The 17,433-nt window shown below is 40.0% G+C and overlaps 1 protein-coding gene across 8 annotated transcripts in view; it reads right to left on the bottom strand.

Moving 5' to 3' along the window:
* Positions 1-17,433, bottom strand: part of PTPN4 (protein tyrosine phosphatase non-receptor type 4) — a 215,378-nt gene that overhangs the window by 26,675 nt on the left and 171,270 nt on the right. For all 8 annotated transcript variants that reach the window (XR_010725661.1, XM_066233164.1, XM_066233163.1 and 5 more), the window contains 6 exons: positions 14,033-14,116; positions 13,896-13,952; positions 10,543-10,699; positions 4,760-4,926; positions 3,984-4,074; positions 3,839-3,900 (listed from right to left, as the gene is read on the bottom strand). Coding sequence is in view for 7 of the 8 variants with exons in the window: in XM_066233164.1 (XP_066089261.1) it covers positions 3,839-3,900; positions 3,984-4,074; positions 4,760-4,926; positions 10,543-10,699; positions 13,896-13,952; positions 14,033-14,116 (618 nt within the window). In the remaining variant the exon portion in view is untranslated. The remainder of the gene's footprint in view (positions 1-3,838; positions 3,901-3,983; positions 4,075-4,759; positions 4,927-10,542; positions 10,700-13,895; positions 13,953-14,032; positions 14,117-17,433) is intronic.

Here is a 17,433-nt window from a genome sequence, read left to right as displayed (position 1 = left end):
TTCCTGATAATGTCCTTAATATATCCATAATTCCTGATCCATAATTCTGAAACTCCCAATGCTCTGAAGTATACATTTGTCTTTTTATTTTGGTATACCTGACCTAACCTGGACTCATTTGATAGCAATATTGGAGTTGAACTCATCTAAGACTGTTAGTGGAAATATCCATAGTTTGCTGTAATATATGCACTAAATACATGGTATGTGCACTTAATAACCTTCAAAAAATTTAAAAAAATTTCTAAATTAAAAAGTACATTCAATCTCAAAGTTTCAGATAAAGGATACAGACATATATATGGTATTATCAAACTTTCTGATATTCAATCAAATAAGTAAAAAATGGAAATTCCTTGAAGTTTTAATTTGCACTTTTCTTTTTGTGAATTTGAGTTTATTATATTTATTACACTGCTACTGTGATTGTTCTAAGTGTTATAATGATGTCGTGGTCTTGCTAAAAAAAAAAACAAAAATAAAAAAAGATTCTTGGAGATACATACTAAAATCATCATTATTTACAGATTTTGTATTTGCAGTTTACCTATGTGCTAAAATTTATGTAATCTGCCTGATCAGGCGGTGGCATAGTGGACAGAGCACGGGCCTGGGATGCAGAGGACCCAGGTTTGAAACCCCAAGGTTGCTGATTTGAGCACTGGTTCATCTGGGTTGAGTGTGGGCTTACCAGCCTGCGTGTGGGGTCGCTGGCTTTACTGTAGGATCATAGACATGACTTCATGGTTGTTGGCTTAAGCCCAACAGCTGCTGGCTTGAAGCCCAAGGTTGCTGGCTTGAGCTTAGGGTCGCTGGCTTGAGCAAGGGGTCACTGGCTCAGCTGGAGCTCCCAAGTCAAGGCACATATGAGAAAGCAATCAATGAACAACTACGGTGATGCAACAAAAAAACGATGCTTCTTACCTTTCTCCCTTCAAGTCTGTCCCTATCTGTCCCTCTCTGTCTCATTGTTCCTATTTCTCGCTAAAAACAAAAAAGTTTATTTGTAATCCCAAAAGTACTTGCAGAGCTTTCATGGTTATTTACAGACATGTCCAAAGAGGTAAAAAATTTGGCTTCTAGCTAATGTTGAGTAAGATGCTGCTGTTCTGCCTTCTTTTTCTGCTTATACTGTAAACAAGTGTACTTTTTATAGTCTATTTAGTGCCATGCTTTTAAGTTTTTGTGCTTGTTGTTAGAGATTTCACTGTTTCAATGGCCTACAAGGACAGTGCTAAAGTGCTGTCCAGTGCTCTAAGTGTATGGAGGTCTTGATATGCCTTATGGAGAAAACACGTTTCCAAGATAAGAAAGCTTGTCTAACATGTGTTATAGTGCTGTTAGCTATGAGCTCAATGCTAAATGAATCAACAATGTGTAGTCTATAAGGTACCTTTAAATAGAAACAAGGTTATATATTGATCAGCTGATAAAAATTTTGCAACTAGAGGATCAGAGGAACCTAATCCTGTATTTCCCCTTAGAGCAAGGGTTTAGTATTTGCTAATTCAGGGTTAATGAAGACTTTATAGACTATCAAAAATAACAAGAATTGACTATATTTATAAAAAGTGATATATGTGGGCTTTAAAAAATAATCTAGATGGGTACTGTTTAGAATGGAACAAGATTGGTATTTTGTTGATAGCTCTTGAAGCTGGCTAATAGGTTTATGGTGGGGGGATCTTCATACTATTCTACTTTTGTAGAAATTGAAAAATGCCACAACATTTTAAAATATATCAATTGCAAAACCTTTCTTATAAACTGTCTTTGCATAATTTTCATTGCAGTGTATTTTTTTTATTCACTTCTTACATATAACACTATATATTGAAGAAATATATTTTACAGTATTTGGAAAATGCAGTTTGCCATCTGACTTAAGTACTGTACTTTTCCCTTCATAAGATGCACCTGACCGCCTGACCAGGTGGTGGCGCAGTGGATAGAGCGTTGGACTGGTATGCCGAGGACCCAGGTTCGAGACCCCGAGGGCACATATGAGAAAGCAATCAATGAACAACTAAGGTGTCACAATAAAAAACTGATAACTGATGCTTCTCATCTCTCTCCGTTCCTATCTGTCTGTCCCTATCTATCCCTCTCTCTGACTCACTCTCTCTGTCCCTGTAGAGAAAAAAAAAAAACAAAAAAAAGATGAACCTGACCATAAGACAGGGTTTTAAGGAGGAAAATAAGAAAAAAATATTCTGAACCAAATGGTGTGTTAAAATATTGAATAAAATTATTTTTCGCTCCATAAGACGCACGGGCATTTCCCCCTCCACTTTTGGGGGAAAAAAAGTGTGTCTTATGGAGCAAAAAATATGGTACTTTTTAAGAATCCCCCAAATTAATTATGGCCCTGGCCAGTTGGCTCAGCAGTAGAGCGTCGGCCCAGTGTGTGTGGAAGTCCCAGGTTCAATCCCCGGTCAGGGCACACAGGAGAAGCGCCCATCTGCTTCTCCATCCTTACCCCTCTCCTTTCTCTCTCTCTCTCTCTCTCTCTCTCTCTCTTTCTCTCTCCCCCTCCTGCAGCCAAGGCTCCACTGGAGCAAAGTTGGCCTAGGTGCTGAGGATGGCTTCATGTCCTCCACCTCAGGTGCTAGAATGGCTCTGACCGCAATGGAGTGACGCCCCAGATGGGCAGAGCACCGCCCCCTGGTGGGCATGCCGGGTGGATCACGGTCAGGCGCATGTGGGAGTCTGTCTGACTGCCTCCGCTTCTGACTTCAGAAAAATACAAAAAAAAAAAAAAAATTTACACTGCCAAATTCATCAATCATTTCTGTATAGTTAGGCATGTATATAAGCTTAGAAAACCCTTCCCTTTCTGATATTTTAGACAATTCTCACATACCTCCTCCAAGTATTTCCTGATTCCACTTCTTACATTTATAATTTAATATATCTAAAATGTATGTTGGCCTCAAGAGTGTGTAAGGAAGAGTGTTTACAGATAAATGATATGATGTATGGATTTGTTTCAAAACAATTTGGTTGTGTGGGGGCATGGTAGGGGTATGGGTGCAAACTTGATCATGAGTTGAATTGCTGAATTTGAGTCATGTGTATAAATAGGTTCATTTTACTTTTTCCTTTACTTTTGTATGTTTGAAATTTCTTATAATAAAAAGGAAAAAGTAATAATCTATTTTTATTTTTGTTCCACAAGGGGGGGGGGGCTTAAAATGATATATTCTAGACCAGAGGTGGGGAACCTATAGCTCGCAAGCCAGATGTGGCTCTTTTGATGGCTGCATCTGGCTTGCAGACAAATCTTTAATAAAAAAAATAATAACGTTAAAAATATAAGATATTCTCATGTATTACAATCCATTTATTTCCTACCGCTCATGTTCATGGTTGCAGGTGGCTGGAGCCAATCACAGCTGTCCTCCGGGACAACACCAAATTTTTATTGGATAATGCATAATGTACACGGGTCATTGTATGGCTCTCATGGAATTACATTTTAAAATAGTATGTGGTGTTCATGGCTCTCTCAGCCAAAAAGTTTCCTGACCCCTGTTCTAGACAGATGTAACTCATTCACTAGATAATGTTTTATCTTCAATGATTTAAAAGGCTATCTCCAACCATAAACAAAATACTAGTCTTTATTTCAGCCTATTTCTGGACTAGACTATTCTCTTCCACTGTTCTATGTATATATTGACAGTACCAAACTGTTTTTTAACACTTATTGTATATTTTCAATATCTAAAAGTCTCAATATTCTCTCAAGGTTAGGTTTTATATAAAGAGAATTAAGTCTCATTTTATAGTGGTCCCTCTTATATCAATGACAAAAACACAATAAAAACAGACTTACATTTATATAATTTGCATTGATATAGTCTTCATTACCCTTTAAAACTACCCGTGTAGCATCATCTGAAAAAATTTCAAAGAAAGAATGCTTAGTAGAGTTATGTTAGAAAGACAAAATTTAACGTACAGAGATCATAGATACTTACAAGGCGAAATATCTCTGTATCTATTTTTGGAAATGTTCTGAGGTAATTTGGCACAAGACATTGTCATTCCAGGTTTTTTCCGATATAGTTGCTTTAAAAATAAAAAAAAAAGATGAGTCCAGCAAGACATCAAGAGTTTCTATGTTATGAATCAGGTTTCTTTCCTTAGAGAACTTCATCTACATAACAATGTTCCTTAGTTTGACAGGATATTAAACCAGATTTGCAAAGCTCAATTCAATACAAGTTCTAACAATTATATCTCATATTGTGGAGACTGGCAGAAGAAGTGAACAGTTTTGCTTATAGCAAAAAAATACCTGAAGTTTTTTATTGAAAATCTGTAGAAAACAATTAGCTTTCAGTTGTAGAATGAACCCAGAACTTAAAAAAAAAAAATTATATACTTCAGAACAAGAAGTAATGATGGCTAACTACACTGTCAAAAATTAGAGAAGGTTTAAATATGACAATATTTTCCTTTAACTCAGAATTTGTAAGTTTATAATCACCTATCTTCATCTGCCCACTTTTATGAAAACAGCTATTTAATTACAGAAAAAAACCTTAGTTTGATGATGTATGTATAAAATTCTCCTTATTCTTCTTTTAAATAGGCATATATTTATGTAACTATAGCCAGTATTTTGGGAGCAATTTTAAAAACTTTGTGTTTTAGAAGTCTTATCTCAAATATTTCTCAGAATACTAATAAGTCAGTTTGTAAGTTATAACTGACAGATGAGGCAGTTAAGAAAGAGTACAATATTACTTACATCAAATTGTGTCAAGACTGTCCCTGTGATAAGCCCCTCAGCTAGCTGGATCATGGACTCCCGCAGGGAATGGTCATCCTGATGGACACTGGCTAATGGTGTTTTCTCAGGAATGTACTGGAAGTCTGGCTCATTGTCTAGCTTTTCTTCCACCACATCATAGACAGCTAAGACAAAACAAATAAATAAATAAATACATACATCCAACCACAAAAAAATCACATGGAAAACTGAATTGGTGAAAGGGATTTACCAAATTTAGTCTTTAATATGTGCCAGGAAAAATTATTTATTTACTTATAATTCATCAGGTCTGAGTCTGATGTCACAGAGAAGAGATGAAGAGTGACTAGAGTTGAAGAAATCTGGTATACCTTTTGGGAAAAGAAGGGTTCTTGGCCATAGTGCTAAAAAGTCTGTAACTTGAAGAGACATTAAGAAAAAGAGGAGCTGCCGAAAAGCTCTGCACAGACCTACCCTATGTTGTGGGACCCAGGGCAAGAAAACAAATAGAGGCCTACGTACTACGTCTAGACATAAATGATCACAAATGAAATAAACAAGGTGCTAAACAAAGTATGTTTTATCCTCTTTCCTTGACATATCTCTAAAACAACCTGGGAGTCTACATCTGAAACAAGAATCTAGGTGAGAACTCATGGTCATGGTCTGAGTCAGACCCCAGACCCAGGTGTGTAGCCCACTCTACTTCATTTCTTACCCTCAGCTCTACTATTTAACGCGTGAGAATACAAACTTGCCCATTGCCCATTAACGTACCAGTCCATACATAAGTTTGTTCTACATACCTCTGCAGATGTCTGCATGTTAGCCGCCCCTGCCCCCTCACATCACGTGAGCAACCTTGGGAGAATGAACTTGGGAAAAATGGCCACAGAGGCCCAGGAGTGGGCTCACAGCTATTTGGACAGAGAACTGAGGGTTTAAGAAAGTGGCTAGGTAGAGAGGGGGGGGGGTCACAGCTGATAGTCGGGCATGCCCCCTTGCTCTTACAAAGTCCTTCCCCCCGTGGTGGTGGTGGTGGTGGTGAAGGGCAGAGTTGAAAAAGAGACAGGATACAGCCCTCCCGCAGGCGTCCCTAAACTACGGCCCGCTGGCCGCAATTTGGCCCCCTAAGGCCATTTATCCAGCTCCCACCGCACTTCCAGAGGGGCAATTCTCTCATTGGTGGTCAGTGAGAGGAGCACTGTATGTGGGAGCCCTCCAATGGTCTGAGGGACAGTGAACTGGCCCCCTGTGTAAAAAGTTTGGGGACCCCTGCAGGATGAAATCAAGCTAGGAGTTTCTTATGCCCTTGCCTAAGAGGTTCGGTTTCTGCTCAGATATGTATGTACTTTTGGGAAGTATAAATTTCTGAAAAGAACAAAAAGACAAAAACATATTAATGCAGTTTATCTAAGAAGTAAGATTTAAAGGGGAAAAGAAAAGACCAGAAAAAACAAGCTCTTTGTTTTTCTGATATTTTTGGTAAACATAATTTTTTTTTTTTTCTGAAGCTGGAAACAGGGAGAGAGTCAGACAGACTCCCACATGCGCCCGACCGGGATCCACCCAGCACGCCCACCAGGGGCGACGCTCTGCCCACCAGGGGGCGATGCTCTGCCCCTCCGGGGCGTCGCTCTGGCGCGACCAGAGCCACTCTAGCGCCTGGGGCAGAGGCCAAGGAGCCATCCCCAGCGCCCGGGCCATCTTTGCTCCAATGGAGCCTTGGCTGCGGGAGATGAAGAGAGAGACAGAGAAGAAGGAGGGGGGGAGGGTGGAGAAGCAAATGGGTGCTTCTCCTATGTGCCCTGGCCGGGAATCGAACCCGGGTCCCCCGCACGCCAGGCCGACGCTCTACCGCTGAGCCAACCGGCCAGGGCAGTAGACATAATTTTAAATTGATTATATAGTGTGTCTGTAAAGTCATGGTGCACTTTTGACCGGTCACAGGAAAGCAACAAAAGACGATAGAAATGTGAAATCTGCAACAAATAAAAGGAAAGCCCTCCCAGTTTCTGTAGGATGATGTGGCAGCATGTGCGCATGCGCAGATGATGACGTAACACCGTGTATACAGCGGAGCAGCCCACGGCCATGCCAGTTGAGATGTGGCTGTATAGAGGAAAGTTCAGTGTGTTCTGTGGCTCGCTAAATTCAAATCCGTGACCAAAGTGCAATGTGAATATCGGCGTGTTTATAACAAAGCGCCACCACATAGGAATAACATTACTCGGTTGGATAAGCAGTTGAAGAAAACTGGCAGTTTGGTGGAGAAACCCCGTTCTGGTAGGCCATCAGTCAGTGATGAGTCTGTAGAAGCTATATGGGATAGCTACCTAAGGAGCCCTAAAAAATCTGTGCGTGAGCCCACATCGAACTGCACTGAATAGGTATGAAACTGGGAGAGTTTTCCTTTTATTTGGTGCAGATTTCACATTTCTATTGTCTTTTGTTGCTTTCCTGTGACCAGACAAAAGTGCACCATGACTTTACGGACACACTGTACAGTAGGCCCTCAATGTCATTGGCAGGTTCTTGGAAACTGCAATTTTAACAAAATGACATAAAACAAAACCAATTTTACTATAGTCTAATTGATAAAAACAAGAGTTAAGTTCCTAAAGTATATTTTTGATCACAGAAACATCATCAAACTTCCAAATAAAGACCCAAGACACTTCTAATAGTAAACACTGGAATAAATGTGAGCTATACACACATTTAATAAAAACTAGTAAGAACAAGTAAGATAATTATCTTCCAACTTGCTTATTCTAGTCAGGGTCGCGGCTGGCCAGAACTTCTGGCAGCTCAGTGCGGAAGACAGGAAAACACCCTCAACAGGACACCCTTCCATTGCAGGGCATGCTCACACTCACACAATTCACACTCAGACTGGAATAGTGGAGATACGTCAATTCACCTCACATGCGCCTCTTTGGGACTGGGAGAAACCTGGAGTCTCCAGAGAAAACCCACACAGCACACGGGAAGAATAAGAAAACTCCACATAGTCAGTGACCCCAGCCGGGAATCATCTTTGTTCTCGTTATATCAAAGTGATGCTGAATAAAAACATTATTTGAGGACCTGCTGCATGTTATTTTAGTAAAAATGGACATGAAAGACTCACACTGAAAGTGAATATAGGTCCTATTCATATTTTTTGAATTTTTTTTAAAAGATTTTATTTATTCATTTTTAGAGAGAGAGAAGAGAGAGAAGAAAGAGAAGAAAGAGAAAGAAGAGGGGGACAGGAAGCATCAACTCCCATATGTGCTTTGACGAGGCAAGCGCAGGGTTTCAAACCGGTGACCTCAGAATTCCAGGTCAACGCTTTATCCACTGTGCCACCACAGGTCAGGCCCTGTCCAAATTTTGACAATAAAATAATATTAGAAAGATCTTTTGTCAAGAAGTTAAGACCTAGCTGGATTCCTCTCCTAAAGTATAAATGAGGTGATTTGAACTTGCGAAAGGGCTAAGACTCTTCCATTATATAGACTTTTGCTCACACTCTGGGTCTGTACTAGTCATGAATCCATAAGCAGATCACAAAATGCCTAGGTGCCAAAATGTCTTCAACTATAAAATGGGATGTCATCTACTTTGCCGTATGGCAATAAAGATTAAATGAGAATGTAAAGAGTCCAGGCATGTGGAAAGCATTTAAAAACTATTATTATTATTGTTCTTCAGTATCTGTTATCAACAGAAAACAAAACAGAGAGAATATTTTCTTAGTATAAAATTTAAGTTGCTTTATGTAACAGAAAATGCCTAGTAATGAATCACATAAAAAGCAGATTTAAATGAATGAGTTTCTTAAAAAGGGAAAACAGAATGCTCTGTTGAAGTCCTTTGAATTTTCCTAGAAAGCAAATTCCAGATCACGAAAGCAGAAAAGCACAAAGTAGAGAAGATAAAATCAACATGCCTATATGTACCCAACAGGCAAAATGAGTTTTGCTGTTTTCTTCTTGCAAATTTTACAGGGTTTGGTGCAGTGTGGAAATAGAGAGAGTTTTAATTACTATATCCTAAGGTGTATATTCAACAACTGGTAATATAGCAATAATCAGTAATTACTCTTGTGGCTAAAACTATGATTAAGTAAACTATTCAGGATAAAACTAGAAGGATTTGTCTAATGCTGGGATATAGGCATATAAGAAATTTTTCTCTAAATTCATGAACATGAACAACAGTGTGGAGATTGTCAGGAGGTGGTGGGGGTGGGAAGAGGTGGAGAAGGGTAAGAGATAGATGGTGATGGACCATCTTAACTTGGGGTAGTGACACACAATATAGTATACAGAAGATGTGTTGTGGAATTGTGCACCTGAAACCTGAGTACTTTTGCTAACCAGGGTCACCCCAATAAAATCAATAAAAAGAAAAAAAGAGTATTTCCTCAGAGGATACTGACAAAAGTGTGGAGGGAACTTGAAACAAAGTCACATGAACACTGGCTGAAGCACCTGGGATCACTGAACTGAAGAAAAGGGGGAGGGTTTCTGGTAAAATCAACTATTGTCAAAAAGCTGAAGGAAGAGGGATTAAACTTACTCTGCATAACACAGAGATAGAATTAGGAACAATAAAGATTGAAGGAGGCCCTGGCCGGTTGGCTCAGTGGTAGAGCGTCGGCCTGGCGTGCGGAAGTCCTGGGTTCAATTCCTGGCCAGGGCACACAGGAGAAGCGCCCATCTGCTTCTCCACCCCTCCCCCTCTCCTTTCTCTCTGTCTCTCTCTTCCCCTCCCGCAACCGAGGCTCCATTGGAGCAAAGATGGCCCGGGCGCTGGGGATGGCTCCTTGGCCTCTGCCCCAGGCACTAGAGTGGCTCTGGTCGCAACAGAGTGATGCCCTGGAGGGGCAGAGCGTTGCCCCTGGTTGGCAGAGCGTTGCCCCCTGGTGGGCAGAGTGTCGCCCCGTGGTGGGCATGCCGGTGGATCCCGGTCGGGTGCATGCAGGAGTCTGACTGTCTCTTCCTGTTTCCAGCTTCAGAAAAATACAAAAAAAAAAAAGATTGAAGGAGGGTGGAGTTTTAATTCAATTAATAATTTCGGCTATCCATAGGGGGAATGAATTGCTGAGGAGCCACGGAGTGCCCACACCAGCAGGATGCTCAAGACTGTGACAGAGGAGCAGAGAGCTAGAGCTTTCGGCGTCAGGGTTCCTCCCAGTCAGGGTCTCTGACTGTGTATTAGCACGTTAGCTGTCCAGAGGTGGCAATGACAAGATTAGGTTACTAGGCATTCTCTACTGAAAACACAGACAGGATATTTAAAAAAAACAAATGCTTTAACTACAGCTTGTTACAGAGTTTTCTGAAAGTGAAGCAAGAGTTAAAAATTTACTCATTCATTTAATTATTTATTATCTACTACTACTATTAGAGAAAATGGAGGGGGTAGGAGGCCATTTTAGTTATGGTAGTCAGGAGAGAACTTTCTGAGGATGACATTTGAGCAGAAACCTGAAAGAAGTGAAGGTATAAGTTGTACAAAAACACAGTAAAGCGGAGTGTTTTTAGGCAGAAGGAACGGCAAAAGAAAGCCAGCAAAGAATAGAGTGAGCAAGACTGAGTGGTAGGGCAAGGGGCTAAGAATTTAGATTTTACTCCAAGTGTTAATGGAAGCCACTGTGCTTTGAGCAGGAAACTGACATGACATGACTTATATGTTTTAAAATGCCTACTCTGGGTGCTATGTCCTATACTAAATAGTGATAATTATGAAATCACTACATAATATCCAGTGCTACACAGAGTACTTACCATTAGGTCGAACTAGAAGTACAAGTTCCCCAGAATGTCTCTCACAGCTAGCTTTAATAAACAGGACAACCTGATCATGGGTATGTTCTGCAATGTCCCGACCATTAATCAGTACAACTTGGTCACCTTCATTCAATCGAGGGACACAGAGGTCAGCCTGTAATGTAATGCAAATAAAGTTTCAGTTTGCACATGCCTTTCTAAACATAAAGCACAAAAATTTATTTTTATAGGCTCTATAGCAGGAGAACTAAAACTACATATAGAAAAGCATCTACCCATTCATTCACTGGCCCTGGCTGTTTGGCTCAGGGGTACAGTGTCAGCCTGGCGCGTGGATGTCCCAGGTTCAATTCCCAGTCAGCGCACACAGGAAAAACGACCATCTGCTTTTCTACCCCTCACACTCTCCTTTCTCGCTCTCTTCTCCTCCCACAGCCATGGGTCAATGGGTTCAAGCGCCTCAGCTCTGGGCGCTGAGGATAGCTCAATGGAGTCTCTGCCTCAGATGCTAAAAATAGCTCAGTTGTGAGCATGACCCCAGATGGGCAAGCACTGGCCCCAGAGAGGGGTTGCCAGGTAGATCCCCATCAGGGCACATGTGATGTCTGTCTCTCAATCTCCCCTCCTCTCACTTGGAAAAAGAAGAAAAATGTTTTTTTGGGGTTTTTTTTGTAAAGTTATATATCACATAGTTTAATTTTTTTTTTAATTTTTATTTTATTTATTCATTTTAGAGAGGAGAGAGAGAAGGACAGAGAGACAGAGAGAGAGAGACAGGGGGGAGGAGCTGGAAGCATCAACTCCCATATGTGCCTTGACCAGGCAAGCCCAGGGTCTCGAACCGGCGACCTCAGCATTTCCAGGTCAACGCTTTATCCACTGCGCCACACAGGTCAGACTATCACACAGTTTAAAGAGTTCACTAGGTCTGTAAGATTAAGACCAGAAACCATTTCTTATGTTCTTCTATACCATTCTCCCTCTCAACAGTCAACTTCTTCCAATATTTTAGCTATATCTTTTGTGTTTACCTATCTCTACATAACACCCCTATTTTTTATTTAGTTTTCTATTTTAGACATTATTTAACTTTCTACTTGAGAATTTAGCAATCTTTCATCTTTTCATCTGAAGTCCCAAACCCATACACATTTTCCATTAAATATGTACAAAGTAAATAATTCTGGACTAGTTCCCCCATCTTTGTCCCATCTTTCACATATACAGCAGACATAAGAGTCATTTTATACCTCAAATCCCTGTCCCATCTCCTTTGACCAAGAGATTTGTTTAAAAGAGGACATCTGAGGCCCTGGCCGGTTGGCTCAGTGGTAGAGCATCGGCCTGGCGTGCAGGAGTCCCGGGTTCGATTCCCAGCCAGGGCACACAGGAGAAGCGCCCATCTGCTTCTCTACCCCTCCCCCTCTCCTTCCTCTCTGTCTCTCTTCCCCTCCCGCAGCCAAGACTCCATTGGAGCAAAGGTGGCCCTGGTGCTGAGGATGGCTCTATGGCCTCTGCCTCAGGCGCTAGAATGGCTCTGGTTGCAACAGAGCAATGCCCTAGATGGGCAGAGCATCGCCCCCTGGTGGGCATGCCGGGTGGATCCCGGTCGGGTGCATGCAGGAGTCTGTCTGACTGCCTCCCCGTTTCCAACTTCAGAAAAATACAAAAATAAATAAATAAATAAATAAATAAAAAATAAATAAAAGAGGACATCTGATCCAAACTGGATCTATGATTGGTTTACTCCCCAGGAGTTGGTAATTTGTACAGGTTTAATCACTCTGGGCTGCTGAGCTGGTAATATGTAAATCTGAAGTTACTAGCAGTCATTATCTTGGCATGTGGACTGAGGATCAATATAGTAGTAGCTATACAATCTTAGCACAGATTTAGGAGTCATAATTGTATTTCAAGGTTGAATGTATCTGGTGGTGGTGATGTTACAGGACCTGACCGGCAGCTGCCATTAAATACACTGTTTTTATTCAGACTAATATATTTGAAGTGGCTTGCGAGATGAGGCTGGTTCAGGACACAAAATGGCTTGCACTGGGAGAGAAGAATGTAACATTCACATAAAAGAGAAATAAAAAATAGACAGTGACTGATGAGATCTTTCTAGAGGTCTGACTGTATTCCTGTCTTTGGGTTTTGTGAGATACCTATATATATAGGTCTATAATTTTTTTGTTTTTGATGACACAGAAAAAACTATTAACTTTATTAATCTCAATCTTTGAATATGCACCTTTTAATATATGATGAAATAAAAACTACGCATAAAATACTTTCACTACAAACTGAAAACCCAAAACCATACATTATGATATCCTTAATTAATTTTGACGATAGTCAAACAACTTTGAGGTTGCTGCAAAGCACCATAAAAGACAGCAGGCCTCCTTCTCTCAGGCTGCTGGTTGATATACCTTTCCTAGGGGCAGGGAGACAGTTAAATAATAAAGGGTGCTGACCGAAGACCACAGAGGAAAAGTAGGCAACAGCATAAATGTAAATCTGAAAGCAATATTTGTTTTATATAAGAGAAATAAAAATAATACACCCATAATTAACTAAGAATTATCCTTATGATGAGCATAAAGTTCATGAGTGCTGAAACTGCATGATGAGTACAGGGGAATTCATCACAACAGGGACCTAAAATGTTTTCTCTGTTGCTATTTAAAATGTTCATAGTAAAAAGTTATATAAAGTTTGTCTGTACAGGGAAAAATAATGTATTTTTCGCTCCAAAAGACGCACCCCCCCCAAAAGTGGAGGGGAAAATGCCTGTGCATATTATGGAGCGAAAAATACAGTATTTTATTAAATATTTTAACACACCATTTGGTTCATAATATTTTTTTTTCTTATTTTCCTCCTTAAAATCCTAGGTGTGTCTTATGGTCAGGTGTGTCTTATGGAGCAAAAAATATGGTAATCACTGGTACTATTTCTATTTAAAGTAAACTTTTTAAATATAAGGTGGCAAACAGAATGTAAGGAAACAATTATAAATGAAAAAACATGCAATCAAAATAGCAAAACAAAAAATATACCTGTCTACATTTTGCTATTTAAAGGAATTATTCTGATAGAATCTATTAACACTTTACAAGCACTGAAAGTCATAAACAGCTTCTTTGTAAAAATAAGGATTTTAAAAAACTCTTTATAGATAGGGAATAAATAAAAACTATCTTCCCAGTAATTTAAGATTTTTGGCCAACAACATTAGATACTTGACAAATAAAACAAATGATTAAGTTACTTCCTTTACATAAACTAATAAAAATAAGTACATATTCTTGAAAATAGGGTTTACTTGCAAGATTTAGATAACTCACAGGTGTTCCTGGTGCTACCCGGGACACGATCACAGGCATCTTCTGATCATATCCTCCCTTGAAAATAGAGCAAGTCAAATATTAGCAGGAGAAACATCCTAACTTAAAAACTGAGTAAAATATACATTCTAGATTACCTTTACATTGAATCCAAATCTTCCATTTTCATCAGGTTTCATTCTAATTAGAACAAGATTATCATGTGGAATACCACCATTAGGCTTAAAAAGACAAAAATAAATACCTTGTTATTTTCTTCTTTTATAATTTGTCCTTCACTATATAAATGAAGTATGCTTTTTTGTTTGCTGATATTATCTACAGTATATAAAGAATCATAATTTAAATGAAAATGTTAAATCAGAAAAGTGATTTGTGAATAATCAGACTTAGGAAATGGTGTGTCATCCCAACCAGACACATCTTATGCCTCTATACCACTGCATGCTAGGTTGTGAGTGCTAAGAGGAAGAGGAGCTTTACCAATTAATTTTAATCCATTCATCGCAATATTTTTATAAACTGGCTTAAAACTTTGCATGTAGTAAGTGTTCATAGTGTTACATGACCTCGCATTACTCCTTCTGCCTTTTTTTTTATTTTTTATTTTTATTTAGTTTAGTTTATTAAAAGGTGGAAACGGGGAGAGACAGTCAGACTCCCGCATCCGCCCTACCGGGATCTACCCGGCACGCCCACTAGGGGCGAAGCTCCGCCCACCAGGGGGCGACGCTCTGCCCCTCCGGAGCGTTGCTCTGCCGCGACCAGAGCCACTCCAGCTACCAGAGCCACTCCAGCGCCTGGGGCAGAGGCCAAGGAGCCATCCCCAGCGCCCGGGCCATCCTCGCTCCACTGGAGCCTCGGCTGCGGGAGGGGAAGAGAGAGAGACAGGAAGGAGGGGGGCGGTGGAGAAGCAAATGGGCGCCTCTCCTATGTGCCCTGGCCGGGAACCGAACCCGGGTCCCCGGCATGCCAGGCCAACGCTCCACCGCTGAGCCAACTGGCCAGGGCCACTCCTTCTGCCTTTTAAAAACAACTTTACTGAGATATAATACACATCCTATGTACTTTATCTAGTCATGATGCATAATTCAAAAAATTTTACTGTAGTCACAGAGTTGTACGAACATCACTACCATTTAATTTTAGAACATTTTCATAGCCCCCTAAAGAAATCCTTTACCCATTAGCAGTCATTCCCCAACTTCTCATCCTACTACCTAGTCCTATTCAACCATAAATCTATATTCGGTCTCTACAGATTTGATTATTCTGGACATTTCACACATATAAAATTATATATACATTTGTTACTTAAGTCTTTCACTTACCATGTTTTATGCCTGCTTTCTGAGGGTAAGTATCTGGGTAAATCTTATCATTCAAAACAGCTCAGAGTTGATCACTTCTGGGAAGTCTTTCCTTAACCCACAGCTGCATTAGTTATTTTTATATACTTGTGAATTCCCTATAGTCACTTCTAATTATAGAACTTATATTGCCTTCAAATTGTCTTCCTACTTGTTTGCTCTAGACCCCATTTCCTCTTCTATACTCAAAATATTGCTATAGCAATTCTCTTCTCTTTTGCATTATCCATTTCCCTCACCCTCTGGGAAATATTATTTCACAGACAAACAAATCCACTTCTCTGGACTCCACTTCCCACCCATTTCTCTCCTTCCTCTTGCTGCTAAACTTCATTTTTATTTAAAAAAATTTTCCCCACTGATTTGAGAGGGAGAGAAGCATCAACTCATTGTTGCACTTAGTCGTTCCATTTAGTTGTTGCTAAAAGTTCATTGGTTGCTTCTCATACATACCATGACCAGGGATTGAACCCACGACCTTAGTGTGCCGACAGGTTGCTTTATCCACCGAGCAAACCGGCCAGGGCCTTTCTGCTAAACTTCTTGAAAGAGCTGTTAACATTTGCTGTCCCTCTTGTCCCATCCTTCTAATTTCATCCCCAGCACTCCATCAAAACTGTTCTCATTAAGGTCACCAAAGGTTTTGACATTGCTCCTGTGTTTAATTCTCAGTCCTCACCTTACTTGATTTACCAGCAGCATTTAACAAAGTTGGTTATTCTCTCTGTGACTTTCTTCCCATGAGCCAGCTGACCACCTTTGCATTTCCTCAGTCTCAGATGCCAGTTCTGTCATCTCTCTCATGTTTACAATTGAGGACCAAAAGCTCAATATCTAGAATCTCTTCCTTAAGAAATCTACACACAACACACTTCCTTGGTGATTCTTTACTACCTCATGGTTTAACATACTGTCTACGTGCCATCAGCCCTCACCATCATAACTCTAGCTTGGCCCTCCCTCTTCAACTCCAGAATCCTATTTCCAAATGGACTTCTGATAGACATCTCAAACCTAATGTGTCCCAAACTGAGCTCCTGATATTCCACCCACACCTGATCTACCTGTAGCCTTTCACATCTCAGTAAAGGGCAACTTCACCCTTCTAGTTGTTCAGGACAAAAACCCTGCTGTTATTCTTGATTTGTCTCTTTCTCACATACTCCGCATCTAATCCATCAGCATATTATGTTAGCTGTATTCTAAAAATATACCCAGAATACAGTCATGTCTTTTTTCTTCCGTGGCAACCACACTCATCCAAATCACCACTACAGCTTGCTTGGAATACTTCAATATGTCATAACAACTATCTCTACAACCCTGCTCTCAGCCTACTTTTAATAGAACAGCCAGAGGGATATTGTTAAAAGTTGGGATATTGCAATACTCTCTCAGGATTGTACATATATTTGCTTCCTATCTTACTCAGGGTTAGAGAACACAGTCTTTATAAGACAATGCTTTCAGGATCTGATGCTCTCCTGCACTTGTCTCCTCTTCATTTGCTTATTTTTCCTCTAGCCATATCAACTCCCTTGGTGTTCCCTGATTGTGTCAGTCATACTCATTGTCTTTGCACCCACTATTCCCTCTGCTTATCTACATGGCTTATCACTATGTTCATCCCTGGCAATACTATCTAAAATTGTAACAATCTTCTCTTGAAATTCTCTAGGTCCTTCAGCTTTATATCTCTCCCTAGCATTTATACTATCTAATACGCTACATAAATTATTTACCTTGTTTACTGTTTGTATTGCCCTTATCCCCAAAATCCAAGTTCTTAAAGACAGAGGTTTTTTTTTCCTTCCTATTTTATTCAGTCAAATCCCCAGAGCTTACACAACAATGCATGGCTTATAGCAGGTACTCAATAAATAATTTTTGCATGAATAAAAAAAAAAATTACACTGTAGATTATTTAATAGCAGGAACCATGTTTTACCCTGTATTCCCACTATCCACTAAAGAACCTTAGCACAGGAAAGACCTCAATAACTATGAACCAATAAATGAATGGATGATATAAAAGAATTACCACAGAAATAATGCTAAAGTTGCCATTTTGGTAAGGATTATGCTCTCTTTTTGATGTATCGATGACAGTAAAGCACCAAGTGTGAGAGAACAGAGTGGCTGTCTCTTGCCTTTCAACTTTAGGTAAC

The sequence above is a fragment of the Saccopteryx bilineata genome, chromosome 5 (genome assembly GCF_036850765.1).
Source record: "Saccopteryx bilineata isolate mSacBil1 chromosome 5, mSacBil1_pri_phased_curated, whole genome shotgun sequence".
Lineage (NCBI taxonomy): Eukaryota > Metazoa > Chordata > Mammalia > Chiroptera > Emballonuridae > Saccopteryx > Saccopteryx bilineata.
The sequence above is the reverse complement of the archived record's forward strand: the minus strand, read 5'-3'. Positions and strand labels throughout refer to the sequence as shown.